At 36.7% G+C, this 15524-nt stretch overlaps 1 protein-coding gene across 1 annotated transcript in view; it reads right to left on the reverse strand.

Moving 5' to 3' along the window:
- Positions 1-308: 308 nt before the first annotated feature.
- The window catches only part of Lamb1 (laminin subunit beta 1), a 68047-nt gene continuing 52831 nt past the window's right edge, over positions 309-15524 (reverse strand). Inside the window, exons 25-34 of the mRNA XM_005319439.5 lie at positions 14526-14895; positions 11315-11499; positions 10159-10400; positions 7308-7511; positions 6499-6643; positions 5228-5435; positions 4808-4949; positions 2444-2620; positions 764-923; positions 309-613 (exon numbers count right to left, since the gene is read on the reverse strand). Coding sequence (XP_005319496.2) covers positions 477-613; positions 764-923; positions 2444-2620; positions 4808-4949; positions 5228-5435; positions 6499-6643; positions 7308-7511; positions 10159-10400; positions 11315-11499; positions 14526-14895 — 1970 coding nt within the window. The 3' untranslated portion in view covers positions 309-476. The remainder of the gene's footprint in view (positions 614-763; positions 924-2443; positions 2621-4807; positions 4950-5227; positions 5436-6498; positions 6644-7307; positions 7512-10158; positions 10401-11314; positions 11500-14525; positions 14896-15524) is intronic.

The following is a 15524-nucleotide window of genomic DNA, read 5'->3' on the forward strand; positions in this document are numbered from 1 at the left end:
AGTATACTTGCAAGAGTTGGAGATTGGAGCAACTAAGCAGTCACTGAACAGTGAAGGCTTCTTAGGCGCTATCCCTCCTCAATTTCTACTCGGGAATCCAACCTGGAAGTGATTTTTTAAGGGGTAGATTTTTGGAAGATGGTGACAAGACAAGATGGGTAATAGAGCTTATTTAAAGATATAACAAATTCGGGTCTTCAAGGAGGCAGTAAGCTTTTATAAATTCATCTTTACATTGAAAAAAAATTCTTTGTTACAAAGGATTTATGAACACTAAATTATGAACACTAAATGTAAGAATTATACTGTTTATATAAAAGCACCATACTTTATTTAACTTCATATAAAATTTGGTGATTAAAACATTAAATAGGTAATGAGTTTTATTTTGAACATCATTATATCAGTTTTTTAAATGGAACTATTTTATATTTTACTTTGGTCACCTCAGCCATCTTATAGCCTTTTCTTCTTTGTTACAAGCAGGTGCTATAAACAGCAACTTTCTGGCTTATATCCTTAAGGAGTGAACGGACCTCTCCTTCCAGTCTCACTAATTCTTGAGCTTTATCTTCTAAGTATTTTTGATTGTCCTCATATTTTCTTTCTAAGTCTGTGGAAGATAAAAGAAAACATTAAGTCTATGATGATCTGAAAACCTGGTCCAATCTGTGTTTATAAGGTTCTATTTGCTTACCTAAGATAAAGCTAATAAACTTTCACCTTTTAAAGAAAAAGTGAGCCCAAGTGCAAAAAGACCCACCTTTGAGTAGTTGCAGTTTGCTGTTTGCTTGAGCCAGAAGTGTTTTTGCTTCATTTTGTAGCATTTCAGCTTTCCTTCTGGCATCAGCCGACTCTTCAGATTTTTTGGCAATTAAATTTTCTACTTTCTTATACTTTTCATCAAGTTCACTGTCCAGAGTCTGCAGTTCCACATTTAGACACAAAGAGGTGATAATGTCAGTAGTTATATCTAAGAGTCATTGTGTAATTATGCAGCAAGTTTGGACCATAAAGATACTAATTCGCAAAGCAAACATTCTGAACACTGTGCAGGCTTCATATTAAGTTATGATTTCAAAAATTTTTTTTTTCAGAAAAATTTTGGCATTGCATCTAAGCCCTCAGATGAACATTTTTCCATAGAAAAGTAGCTTAACTACATGGAGAGCTTCATAAAGTAGACTAGACATCAAAGAAAGTCCATCTGAAGAGATGAAGGATCCATCTGCATTTTGACTAATACAGGGTTTGAAAACTGGACATCAGGAAATCCAAGGAAAAGGGCAAACAAAAAAATTAGGAAAGAAGAGTAAGATTATAGCAATATAAAAAAAGTGGGTAAGGAGAGAATTGCATTGGTTTAGGAAAAGTAGCTACAAATGATTCTCCTGAAAACTGTTCAAACAGTAGTCATGGAAATTTCATTTCAAGGTATTTTGTTCTTCATTGTTATGTCATTTTTATGTAAAATGCCTTATAAACAGACTACTTGGGAGACTTCTGTCCTTCAAACTGTAGGAAACTACAGCAGAAATGATAGCTGCAATAAACTTCATATATTGTTTTATTCTCTTCACTGAGTGGTGTAGGGAAGTTAACATTTATGTACTTAGAAACTATAGCAAGTGGGGTTGGGGTTGTGGCTCAGTGGTAGAGCACTTGCCTAACACACGTGAAACGCTGGGTTTGATCTTCAGTACCACATAAAAAAAATTAAAAAAAAAATAAAGGTATTGTGTTCAACTACAACTAAAAAATATTAACGAAACTACAGCAACTTAGGAAAAATTCTGAGAAGGAAGGAATTAGAAAAATCATTTTACAGTTTTAATAACTCCCCACAAGTTTCAAAAGTATCTTTGGAGATTAACATTTATCTGCATAAATTGAGAAATTAAATGCATACTTCAAGCATTATCTGGCTTCTAGCTCAAAGTTTGGCTTGTGTAAAATTTTCTCTGCAAAATATAGTACTTTCTAATGAGAAGGTGTAGTTAATTCAAAATGAGTCTGAAAGAGGTGAGATTTGATTTTCTACAAGCCATTCTCTATATTGAGATCTAGGCTTTTTCCATTCTGCTTTCAAAGTATTCTCAAATGGCTTTTAAAGTATTCTCAAATTACTATATGCTATAAAGATCTTTCTGATTAAAATATAGACATACAAGTTCAGTATATGTATTTTAAGACATACCCCTAGGTTAAATTAATTCCAGTTGGGATTTGAGGTCCTAAGTCATATTTATTGGACCCTTCTAATATCTACTTCTATACTTTTCTATTTATATCTTTAAAAACATTTCAAAATAGGTCATTTGGAATGTTTCTGGTGAATAACCAATGTCCCTTATTATCTGTCCCTTATTAATCCTAAATTAGACAAGGAAGAGATTTGTTGAGATTTTATTAACTTAGCTATGAAGTTCAAAGATTTACTTACCTTCTTAACATCTTCTGCACTTTGTTTTACAGTATATACTACTTTTTCAATGTATTCTGCCTCCTCAGAGTTATGGGCAGCCTTCCGTTTAAGTTCTACCACGTTCTTTTCTAGTTCATTGAGGCGCTGGGAGGCATTGGACAGTGTTTCCTCGGAAGCTGCTGTTTCAGATTCGATCTACAAGTGTAATTTCAAGAACCCAGCCAATCATTAGTTTAAGAAATGGTAAGAATACTATGAGTACAAGTTTAGTGGAAGATTTAGAAGGATGCTATGTCAGTTTTTTTCTACGTCAAGTAATTAAAAATATAATTTTGATAAAAGTTATAAGAGCCATACTTTAGTCCTCATTACATCTCATGTATTTGTTCACATTATTCATTTAGTACTTCCAATGATCTAAGCTGAGATTGATAGAAATTCTTTTTCTATTTGACATTAAAAACAAGCCCCAGGAAGCTTGAAGTAGTAAATAAAGCATTTTAGGGACACTCATAAACTGCCTAAAGAATATTCACAAATAAGCAGCTGTGAGATGAGGGACTTCCACATGAATTTCCAAATGGATGTGAGTGAGAAATATAATTTTCATCCTTTTTTTTTTTTTAAATGGTATGCTCTAGCAGTAGAGGTTTCAGCTAATGAATGTTCAACTCTCAAAGTTTTTAAGATTGTGAGAAGGCATATGGTCTAGGAAAGTATAGCTGAAAACTATTTAGGGAAAGAGTATCTTGTCTGGGAAAATGTTAAGTGGAATGATGAACATTGTTTCCAAAAAGCTAGCCAAAGTAGGCAGCTATTCTGGTCTATGACAGAATAGCCAAATTTCACTGACCATTTAGTTTGTATTAAAGGTGATGCTCAAGGTAGGTCAATCCCATAGAAATAACTGAGTAACCATACTGTCTTAATATGAATTTGAGTATGGAATATGCAAGAATTTACAAATATTTCAAACCAAATGATCCTCAGTCTCATAAAGTTCACCTACTTGTTAATTTAGAAAAAAAGTCTTGGAGAGAAATAATAATTCTTAGACAATAGTGAATAGATTTAATAGATTAGTTAGAGGTTCTCTTTGTTTCTTATTGTTACTGATCTAAAACACTTCCTGCCCCCAGAGTCTCTGAAAAATATCCACCTTCTTAACTTATATCATCAAACCAGATATTTCAACTATAATATTTTCCAATTTGCTCTTAAAAACTAATTTTTAAAAAATCATTAAAATAAATAAAAGTTCATTAAAATGTTATTAGCATAATTAAGAAATTGGAACAACCTAGAGACAGAAATAAAAATCAAAATATTTAAATGGTTATAGCATAGTCTGGAAAAGAAACAATTTTTAAAAAATATTTTTCTAAATAAGTAGACTGGAGAAGAGACCTTATATGGTCTCGAAATTTAATGAACAATGGCTAAGCAACTGGCAAGTTTCATTTCACTGAGGCAGTAGAATAGAGGAACACAGTTTTGCATCAACCAGTGGTAGCAAAACCATGTTGAAAAACCATCTCCCAGGTTTTAAACAGATGATGGTTAGCCTGAGAAGACTGATAATGCCAAGTATGGGTGCTTGCGAAGTATTGGAATTCAATTAGTCATCAAGTTTTCTTCACCCATTAAAACAACAACAATAACAACAACAAAATACAAGCATAAAGCCACTTTCCTAAAAATGGGAAAAAAAAATAGAATTGTTTGAATTATTTCTGTTTAAGAGGCAAGAGGATTATTGTTAGAATAGCACTAAATAAATCTGAAATACTTTTCTTAGAGCCTTTAATATCTGGAAATCCCTTAGTATTTTGCTTATAAAGAAAAGAAAACATTTAAGTTTTTCATGCATTCTGAACAGAACAGATTATTCAGCTATAAGGTTTCTATTAGGTTCTTCTAGAATTGGGCATTGAAAAAAGACATTTTTCATTTTTGTTACTTTCCAATGATTATCAAAACTATAACACAGTTTTTGTGAATAATCACTGGTGTTAACTATGTGGGTTACTTTAGGGCTGCTTTAAAAAAAAACAGTGGGACAGTATCCTAAAATGGAATTTTGAAATTTAATACTATACTTCATACTATTGGACAGAGGGCTTTTTGTGGAGGCAAAAAGGAAGGGGACTTAATGGTCCAGTGTCATTAAAGTCCTTTTTTTATCCTTGAAAATTCCACCACTCAGTTTTAGCATCTGTGCTAAGGAAGTAGTAGTTCAGATTTATTTAAATTAAAGGAATCCTTTTTACTACAGAGTTGGAAGAATTTTTGTTCATTTATAAAATGTACTTTTCTACTTAAAAGGGGATGATAAAATGGGTATTTTTTTCCCCACATTCAACTATGACTATAACATCTTACTGAAGTTAACAGGTTCTGGGTTCCTTGGATATCTTCATCTGCTTGTTTAATTGCCTTCTCTGCTGCAATTTGGGCCTTTTCTGCTTCCTCCAGAGCTTCCTTTACCATATCTGCTGTGATTTTAACATCTGTTGCACTTTTGCTGTATAAAAGAATGAAACATACTCTTTGTTAACATGAAAAAAAAGTAGGCTTGCTAAGTTGTTGAGGCTGGCCTGGAACTTGTGATCCTCCCCTTAGCCTACAGTCACTGTAGCCTAGCAAAGAACATTTTTTTTTTTTTAAAGACAGTCTTGCTAAAAAGACCCAGAGAGATTCACAGAGGTCATTCCTTGGTATTTCCTTGGTCAATGAAATCCTTTTGTAATCCAAGCTAGCAACACCAATATGTCCCCTACATGCAATGATGTCTTCAGATACCTGGCTCTCTTAGCTTCTTCTAACAACATTTCAGCTCTGGCAATGTCAGCAGCACTCTGCTGTAGAATAACCTCTACTTGAGAAAGGCTTTCAACTCGTTCACGGATGTCTTCTGTCAAGTTCTGTAACTGCTGTGGGGTGCTAGGCATTTCCATTTTCAGTACTTCATTAGCAACAGCTTCAATGCTGTCCAAATCAGCACTATCCTCTGTGAAAAGCAAAGAGGTTAAAAATCATAACTCATTTAACCACATCAGTCATCTTTGATGTGATTTCACCAAGAGATACCCCACACTTCCTGTTTAAGAATTTATAACCTAACTGGGTAAGGAGATGAGACCTACATAGACCTACATGGTGTTAACTATGTGGGTCACTTTTGGGCTGCAGACAGTATTACCAAATTGTCATAGTCTGGAGTAGACTGTAGGCTCTAGAATTGGTCATTGGAAACAGACATTTTGACCTTTGTTGCTTTCCAGTGATTATCAAAATTACAGTTTTAAGATGTTGGTGCTCAATCACAAAGACACTGGTTGTGCATTACTTTTGAGCTGCTTTATAAAAATAGTGGAACAGTGTCCTAAAGTACAATTTTGAAAATTGTTGAACAGAGTCTATGCTATTTCCTAAAAGTGCCTTTTTAAATTTTTTTTATTTTTTTTTTAATCTTTCTTAGATAAAGAAACAAAGCAACAAAGGTAGGCTGTAGATAGAGTAAGGGAAGTACTGAGCAGGTTTGGAAGATTTCTGGATGAAGACTACTAGTATAGGCAGAGTATGTTATGTGAAGGCCTAGCAGAGTGCGTTGTTTGGATTATGGAATACCACAGAGGCAAGCATTTAAAGCTAGGATTGAAGGCAGTGGAGCTTTCCCCCTGTAGTTCTGGGGATGAAACCCAGGACCTTGAGCGTGCTAGGCAAGCACTTCACCACTGAGCTAAAGCCCTTGCCCTTACAATGAAAATTTAAGGTTGGAAGGAAGCAAATGTAGATATGAAGTGTTGTGATATTCCTTATAAATTCCCTAGATTTGGAAAATTATAGAAAGGGAAAGAGAAACAAAGGAGTATTTAGAGTCAAAGAAGCAGGAAAATCAGAATAATGTATTATGGAAGCCAGGGAGTTTCAAATATCAAATGTGAAAGATGATTAGGCTTCAATAATATCAGACCCTTGTTCATTTTTTAAGCTGTATGTGTTTTTAGGTTGTCAAACGAACATAAAAATGGATCCCCAAAAAGTATAAGTAAAATGAAAAATATCCTTACCAGTCAAAAAGTTTCTGATTTGCTTGATCAGATTTCTCAGATCCTCATTGCTCTTGTCTACTTTTTCTTTGGTAGCATTTGTTTTCAACAGAACATCCTGAGCATTCTGTTTTGCCTCATCTGCCCTCAGTTTTGCTTCAGAGACCTAAATATAAAGAATAATTTATTTATGAAACAATTTCATTCTTTCTGAAGCAGACCAGAATGTTAGAAAGGGTCCGAAAATGATTTGAAAAACTAAGTATTATAATCATGTCTCTGGGAAACAAATTTGTCCCATTTAACCAAGTATTGTATTCCTAAATAACCAAAGTATTTAGTACACAAATTCATATACAGTATTCTTACGTGGATAGGGCTAGCATTTAATTTTTTTCCAACTTTTTTTAACTCTTCCAAAACATCTGGTTTATAAAATGTTCCCTAGTTTTTTCTCAAGTACCAACATAAGTACTTTTACAAATGCCAAATAATTTAGCATAGGATTTTTGTAGTATAGATGGATGTATTCATTAACCTGCTACAGTTTAACAGTTCTCAAAAATCTTGCTTATCTAAGATTTGAGCTTCCTACACCCAAAGCATGTGCTATTCTGTTGAGAAGAAAGCAAATTCTTAAAACTCTATGAATAAATAATACCTCTTTATCACTTTCCTTGGCCACACAAAAACATGAACTTTCATACTTGACACTGAAATTACCATTTCATTTTAGTTAGCATTTAGAGTTGATCACAATCTTTCAAATCCTCCAGTCTATAACAAAGCAAACCAACAAAAACAAAAACTGAGGCCATCCACTGAATTACCATTTTGGAGAGTTGTTCCACTTCAGCCAGGGCATTCAGGACATCTCGGTCAAAGTCCATAGCTTTCTGCCAGGCACTGTGGGCAACAGTGACCAGACCACCACAGCCAGGCCCCCCACACTTCTTCTGTCCTTCATCAGTTCTGCAGTTGGGGCCACCACATTCAGTCTCAGAACAATCAGCCCCTGGAGGTGTCCCACATGTCTGCAAGAAGCCAAAGATCAGGCACAAGAGTTCAGAGAGTGAATCTACTGTAATATAACAGCTGTGCAGGGCCTGGGTGGCCCCAGAGAGCGTGTAGTCCTTGGCAAGGGTGTTTAAAAACACAGTGTTCAGGAGAGAGAAACAATGGGCTCAGGAGTCAGCAAATCTGACTTTATAATGAAATAAAACTTACATCCCTCAATCCTGCCCAAATGAATTAGAATATCATATGGGCCATACCCAAGATATAAACATTATCTGCTTTATCCATTTGGATTCTGTCAATGTTGGAGCCACAGAATGTTGCTTTTTTTTTCTTCCTAGCCAGTTGGTTTAGGGAAAAAAAAAAAAGTATTGTGAAACAACTTTGGGCCCATCTCTGTGTTAATTGCTCTGGTGCATATTGGTAACATAAAAAGGCCTATAGCCTTTTATTAACTTTCACATTTAGGAAGGAAGATTGAAGCACTCCAGATCAGATGCAGTAAGTGTGAAAGTAAGAAAAGGAGAGACTACTGAGAATTATAGTAGTTATAGATGAGGAAGGGTTTGTTGACCAGTGGAATTTGAGCAAGGGGAATGGGAGAAATTACAGATGCAAAAAGAAAGGAGAAAGCAGTCTGAACAAAGGTAGCTATAGCTTTTCCAAATTATCCCCTACTACAAATACCCACCCACTGACCCTCCCACACCCCCTTATTGTCTGCCAAAAACTTCCCAAAATCACTGAGTGGTTATGGCATGCAAATGCAAATTGAGAAATAACAAGTATATGCAAATGCAGATTGGGAAATAACAAGTATACCATATGATGAAAAAGGCTGAGCAGAAACAGAAACTGTGTAGAACTGACCTTTTGTGGAAAATACTAATACTATAAATAAAAAATTTACTATGATAGAAAAGTAGTTATCAGAATACTCCCAAATGAAGATAGTATTGTTTTTAAGAAGTTTGGTAGATATAGTCAGCTCTCTGGCCTGAAAGTTTGAAGACTCTATATCTTAAATTAATAACTAAAATAATAGTCTTTCACATCTTTGGATTACAAGACATAAAACAACTTCAGAAAGTTTAATCTGTGTGCTATAGAAGAACATGAGTCCTAATCAAGAGGAGAAGCCAAAACCTCAGGGATGCTTTGTAAAAACAATCTGACATCACATTAGATCTGTTTTGTTTCAACAGACAGGAGCAGGCAGGAGAAAAACAGCATGGTTCTAGCTGAATATCAACAAAGATAAAGAACCAGGAGGTACTAGGAAAACACAAAGGGATAAAAATATGTCTTTTTACAAGAAAAAGACAGTATAGAACCCAAAGAGTTCTCATAGGATAATAAACAAAGACAAAAACACAGTAAGAGAACTGGCAAAACTGGCTAATCTCTAGGAAGCTGAAAGGTGGAAAAGCCTGCCAGAGAAGGCACGCTTTTGTAGTGGGGTGCCCACCACCACCTCTCCCAAGATGCCCTCTTAACAGATCAAAGGTCTGTTAGCATTCTAGTTTCTTACTGCAGTTTAGGGATTTCATGATGACTAGTTTTTTGAATTAGAATCAAGATTGCTTCCTTATGAATTCTAATTCAAAAAAATCAGTAATCACAAAATCTCTGAAATGCAGTAAGAAACTAGCATGCTAAAAAGACTGAAAGAATGGCGTAATCCATCTGTAACAGCTTTATCTACTGTTAGGTGCAGTTTATACATGGTCTAAGTCTTTGCTTTTCTTTAGTTTTTTCATTTAATAAATGGTGAAATCTCTACATACTCCCTACTTCTAGGTGCTATAAAGCTTCACAAGATATTATCATACCTTACAGACATCAACAAAATTGGTCACAATACAGTACAGACAGCATGTTTTCACTGATTTCAGAGAAAGTGAGAGGTATGGGGGAAGGAGGGACTATGGCCAAAACAAAGTGATAATGAAGTCAACTCTTTCAACTCAAAAACACCATCTCTCTTTTGTTCCTCTGTTTCTAGGATCAGAGAATGAAAATATAGTCTTATTCTGTAAAAAGTACCCTTCAAATTTTCTCATGTATCCTTCCATAAAAAAAATTGTAAGGAAACAGGAGGGAGAAACAGACTCAGTTTGGCTCTCCTTTGGCCTTCTGCCTTTCATTAAACTCACTACTCAATTTCATTTGGCTCCAAAATTACTTTTAAAAGCTTTTAGGAAATTAATCTACTTTCTAAGCCAGTTTCAGGCTTAATCTTCACCAGGTAAAGTTACTGGAACAAAGGATCATCTTAGCTAACACCCATGGAAAAAATTCTTTTGCTCTGATTCTTTTGGAAAGTCTCTCACAGAATGATTCTGAATTCTCCCTCTGAGATACATTTTGCACTTCAAATCAGAATAAGGTTATAAAAGACAGAAATCACATCATAAAAATGATCATGCTTCAATAAAAAGTCATTCAGTAAATACAACAGTGTGGGAAAGTGGTCATGATTGTTTGGTTGCGCCACAGAGAAATAGCTGGAAGAGGGGGAAGGCTGGGAAATCGCATACTCTGTTTATCTGACTTGGTCACGGATACCCGACACTGGCTGGGAGAGCTAAGCCTGGGAGTTTTCACTCTTACAGTGTTTTCTCCTAGCATACGGCAGAAGTGAGGCCAAACCCCAAACCTTACCATTTCAGCAGCAGCTGAAAGGTCTAGACTTTGTAGTTTGCCTGCCAGTTCATCCAGAAGTCGAGCCTGTTCTTCTTGTTTTTCCCTGAACTGGGATTCTCTCTCCAGCATCAGGTCTTCTACTTTGTCCCGGGTGAGAGCAGACTGTTCCACAGTGCTATTGGGATCTGTGGTGGAGGCATTCACCCTCTCTTCTGCATCAAGAGAGGTCTGGAAATACTTGGTAATACTATCCAAGGCACCTGGGGCAGGAAATGAAATCGCCCACAATTAATCTCATTGTACCTGATTTCCTCACCAAGCTACATCCATATTTGATGCCCTAAACTTACTGTAAAGTTTTAGAATTCAGAAAAAATAATCTTTATGAAGTAGAGCTTTCCTCTCATGACCAGTGAACCTAGTCTGTCCCATTAGCACCTAGTTGAGCTCTGAAGGATGCCAAACATTAAGGTGAGAGATGAGAAATTAATCACATATATATGTTGTTTCTATTCATAGGCAAACATCTAGTTCTTTCTAAATTGTTGGTGCTGGGAAGTCTGTAGATTATATGTTCAGATGCTTTTTCCTTTTCTTTCTTTACTATTCAGGTCCACTCAAATGACCAGTATCATGTACCCAACAGCATAATGTGTTTTAACTTTAGGGACCTAGTTAAACAAGAAAAAAAACAGTTGTGCATAAAATAGGATAAATAGTGTGATTACTATTTCTACATTCTTTTGCTTTTGGGGGAGGTACTATGTGGTACCAATAAATGAAGGATTCAGAAAAATGACTTCCGGGACCAAGCAATATTCTCAAATGTGAAAGGATTTGCAGAATTACCAACTTATTGTATTTGCTATTCAGAAGAGCTTCTTTCCAAGAAAGGCCAAAGGATTAAATCATTAACTGGAAAAATTAGGAAGTGGAACCCATGTAACAACTGTTGCCACTCACCCTCCGGAGCTTTTGCTATGTCTCAGTCTTTCTGTGCCCCAAGTCCCATCTTTGTAAAATAGAGACTTTAGTATCCCCATTTGTGCCACAAGCTCCATGAGAAAAGTTTAGGAACTATTAGAAAACAGTTTTTGCTCAGTATTATTTAAAATGTGAGGTGATGGTGAAATGTATTATCTAGGATTGAGAATTTGCACAAAAATGTGCTCACCCCTAATATCTGAGTTTTTGATAAATTCCAGTTGTTCAGCAAGTTCTTTCACAGTATTGTCGAGGCTCTCGGCTTCTGCCTGTAGGGAATCCAGTTCTTTGGCTGTGCTGTTGCTTTGTGAAGCTGTGTTAGATAATTTTACTTCTACTTGAGCCATCTTTTCTGTAACATCTTTGGTTAGTTTCCTATAAAAAAGAAAAATGAGGTTACCTATTTAAAATAAATCAAAGGAGAATCGTAAAGTCTCACTTTTACATTTTCTAATACTGTATCTACTATTTTCCCCTCTCTCCAGGGACTGGGATTGAACCCAGAGTCACTCTATCACTGAGCTTCATCCCTAGCCATTTTTAGAAAAATTCGGAGACAGAGTCTAAATTGCCTGGGTTGGTCTTGAATTTGCAGTTCTTCTGCCTCAGCCTCCTGAGCTGCTGAGATTATAGGGATGCCACATTGTGCTCAGCTGTATCTGTTACTCTCTGTGACTTCAAAACCAATTTAGTAATTTGTAACAATTCCATCTCTAAGTACTGATTTTACTCTTACAAGAGATTCTACTATATCTAAGAGTTTTCTTTCTTCAAAGACTTTGAAGAAAGCCCAGATGAACACCCAGCTGGTGTGGGCGGCTGTGGGTGGGTTCCAAGTCCCTGCTGTAAAACAACACAGGTCAGTGCGGGTCTCAGCTCCATGTGTAAGCAACTTGAGGCCCACATAACTGCACAGACTTAAAAATGATTTTAATGTAGAATTATGCCTTCTAGCCACCTTCCAAAAATGTTCTATGAATCTCAAGGATCTCCTGCAAGATGGAACATGCAGAGAGGAAACTCTATAGCCCACCATGAAGACAATAGGAACCCCCCAAACCAGCTTTTCATATATGCCTTCTTCAGGCAAGGTTGCATCAAAGGCGTCTCCTTACAACAAACTGCCCTTCCATTTTTCATAAGAAAAAAGGTGATCATCTATTGAGAAAGAAACATGTAGCTTTCACATATTTCTTTGTAATCCTGACCAAACTACATTTTGTGATACATCTTCATGTCTCCAAAGTTGTACATGCAACTGTGGGGTGTGTGTGTGTGTGTGTCTGAGGGGGCTGGGGGAGAGGCAAAGTAATATTTGAGAAGACTTATTTCTGGGAATTACTGGTTTATCTAATTGAATATAACTGTCTTCTCAGGAATATAATAGTACAAAAAACTGGGAAAACGACTGAGGCATGGTGGCATGCACATATAGGTCAGCTACTCAGGCCAAAGCAGGAAGATCTCAAGTCTGGGAAATCAGTGCCAGCATGGACAACATAGTGAGACCCTGTCTCTTAAAAGAAAAACAAGCTGGGTAAAAATTATGTTTAAACCTCAAATAATACCATGAATGACCTAACTTAAAAGAATAACACTTAACAGGTTCCTTCTATTTGTAGATTAATTATATTTTATAAACCCAATGACTTTTTTTCCTGTGGATAATAGTTTATTTTTTCAACTTTTCCCTGTCAATCTGTTGGTTCAAAAAAGACTTTCATTTCTTCTCAGGTCTCAAAAATAATTACAATAAAAAATCAAAACTAATTTGTGTGTGTGTATGTGGGTGTGTGATGCTGGGGACTGAACCTAGGGCCTCATACAAGCTAGATGAATGCTCTACCACTAAACTATACCCCCAACCCTGTAATATTGAATTATTTTTTATGAAAGATAACTTCATATCATAAAATAGTACATTCTTGGATAATGTTAAAAAAATTATGAAGCTAGTTTACAGTCTACCTCAGAGTAGTGGGATTAGAAACAGAGCTTTTCTGGAATGTAATCTCCTGGCAGGCTCTCCAAGGACACTGGATTTTTTGGTTCTCAAATAGGGACATGAAACCCAGGCCAAGAATCTCTCCCTAAATGGGCCTGCACTCAGAAAATGGCCTACCAAAACTTGTGATTGCTGCACACGAGGAGGCTAAGTTTCTTAATGAGGTAAAATGCCTCATTAAATGCATTATTACTCCACATCAGACATTTCTTAACTCCCTGGTCAACTACATGGTCTTGGGCAGAAAATCTAAGGCTTTAAAAAGTCAAGGGATCAGTTAACATTAAATCTAAAAGGATAAGGCACTTGAGCTAATGATGTCAGTAGTTAGTTCTCTTATTGCTTCTCCTATATTGCCTTAGATATGCTGATTTAAGTGTCACCATACCAAAAAAAAAAAAAAAGTTACTGAACTTCTGTCATCATGTAAAATCATCTCCTTAATGGACAGGACTTAGCTGTAAAACAATCCTCTTGTTTTTGCCTAGATAGTGAATTGCAGCAAAAATCCATAGCATCTGGGAAACAAACATTAGTATTCCTTTCTGTTTTGTCCTTCAGCTCCTAAGTCTTACTGTACTGTTTCCTGGGGTCCTTTTTGGCAACTACCATTGGCAATTAGAATGTTTGAGGACAGGAAAAAATGAGGCTAGGAGAAAGGGTGGAAAAAATGATGCCTAAGAAGTTTGGCATTTCAGCTCAATTCTCTGCTTTAATTGGCAAAAACAAACACTGTCCAATCAGAGAGGTAAATACCTTGAGGAAGGCTGGAGGAGGATTTTTCATAGTGAAGAAGTTCTTATAATTTGATGAGTGAAGCACTGGCCTAGTGGATCAATGGCTAAGCAGTAAAATAAACTTGAGAACAAGGAGTCTTATTTGTGGTGGTAGAATTTCCCTAATGGTAGCAAAATAATGTAACTAATGACAATTTAAATTTACAATGTAACTTTTTTACTTTCACAATTATCATTTTTACAATGTAGAGTAAAGGCAAATATTACCTTCCCCTTCCTCCACAGGAGAGAAAAGAGGCTCAGGAAGGAAATATTATCCAAGTTCATAGGCCTAGCACATGGCAAAGCCAAGGCTTAGTTATGGATCTTCTGTCTAAAATCCAGTGTTCCTTCCACTCCACTGCCTTCGAGAATTATTTGCAAAGAATAAAACATGCACTTATTCTAAACAGCAGCCTCCAGAGTCTTGGTCAAAAGTGATGAACCCACACTCACTCACCCAAGTGTTCATAGTCAAGACTGCTGGGAAATGATGGCCCAGAGCCTATTTTCACTAGCAGGACAAACAGACCTAACAGAAGCATCACACCAGGAAGGCTCTGCTGTGTAAAAGTTGAAAAAACACAGCAAGTTGTTACTTTAGCTCATTAACTACTTACTCTGCTTCCTCAAAGAGATTCCCGATGTTTTTCAGTGGCTCTGCTGCTGGGCTCTGGGCCAGGATGTCTTTTATCTCGTTGATTTTCTTCTCCACTGAGTCCACAGTCTCCCTGTAAGGTCCAATTACACCGCTGATCTTCAAGGCTTTGGCTTTCTCCAGGAACTTGTGGGTCCTGTTGGTCAGCTCAGAGATGATCACGTCCCAGAGAGCAAAGCACTGGTGGCAGGGTGTGCAGTCGGGGAAGACTCCTGAGTACCCTCGTGTACACTTGTCACAGCGTGGACCCTCGACACCCTCCACACACACACACTGGCCTGTGGACTGGTCACACTGTGGTGTCTCAATGCCCCTGGGGTCACAGTCACAGGCTAGAAAGGAAACAGCAATGGTAGGTGATCTACTGAATCACAAGTTGCAGTCACCAGATTTGGCATTTAGAATCCTCAGTCACTGTTAAAATGGGAAGGTGTCAACTGTCAATGACAGTTTACCAACTGCTCATGTAGAGACTGCAAAGAATTCCTCTAGCACATATGACCTTAACCCTTGTAGACCCTTCTTCACGGTATAAACAATTTAAAAATTAGCAGCTAACATTTATTGAACACTTCAACTATGTGCCTGGAATTTTAGAAAAAAAATTTTTTTTTAGATGTTGATGGACCTTAATTTTTGTTCATTTATTTATATGTGGTGCTAAGAATCGAACCCAGTGCCTCACACATGCTAGGCAAGTGCTCTGCCACTGAGCCCCAGCCCCAGCCCCTTTAGAAATGTTTTACATGCCTCATTTCATGTAACCTTCATGGCAACTATATGGGACAGGTGTAATAACAATCACTTCTTCACAGATAGGGAAACTGAGGTATAGAGAAACAGTCTCGTGCAGAAAAAGCCAAGTCAGGAATCTGATTCACCATCCTAACTCCAGAGCCTGTGCTCTTGACCTCCGTCCCACCTCTGCCTCCAACTATGACTTCCCTCAGACCATGTGAGC

This window comes from Ictidomys tridecemlineatus, chromosome 2 (genome assembly GCF_052094955.1).
Source record: "Ictidomys tridecemlineatus isolate mIctTri1 chromosome 2, mIctTri1.hap1, whole genome shotgun sequence".
Lineage (NCBI taxonomy): Eukaryota > Metazoa > Chordata > Mammalia > Rodentia > Sciuridae > Ictidomys > Ictidomys tridecemlineatus.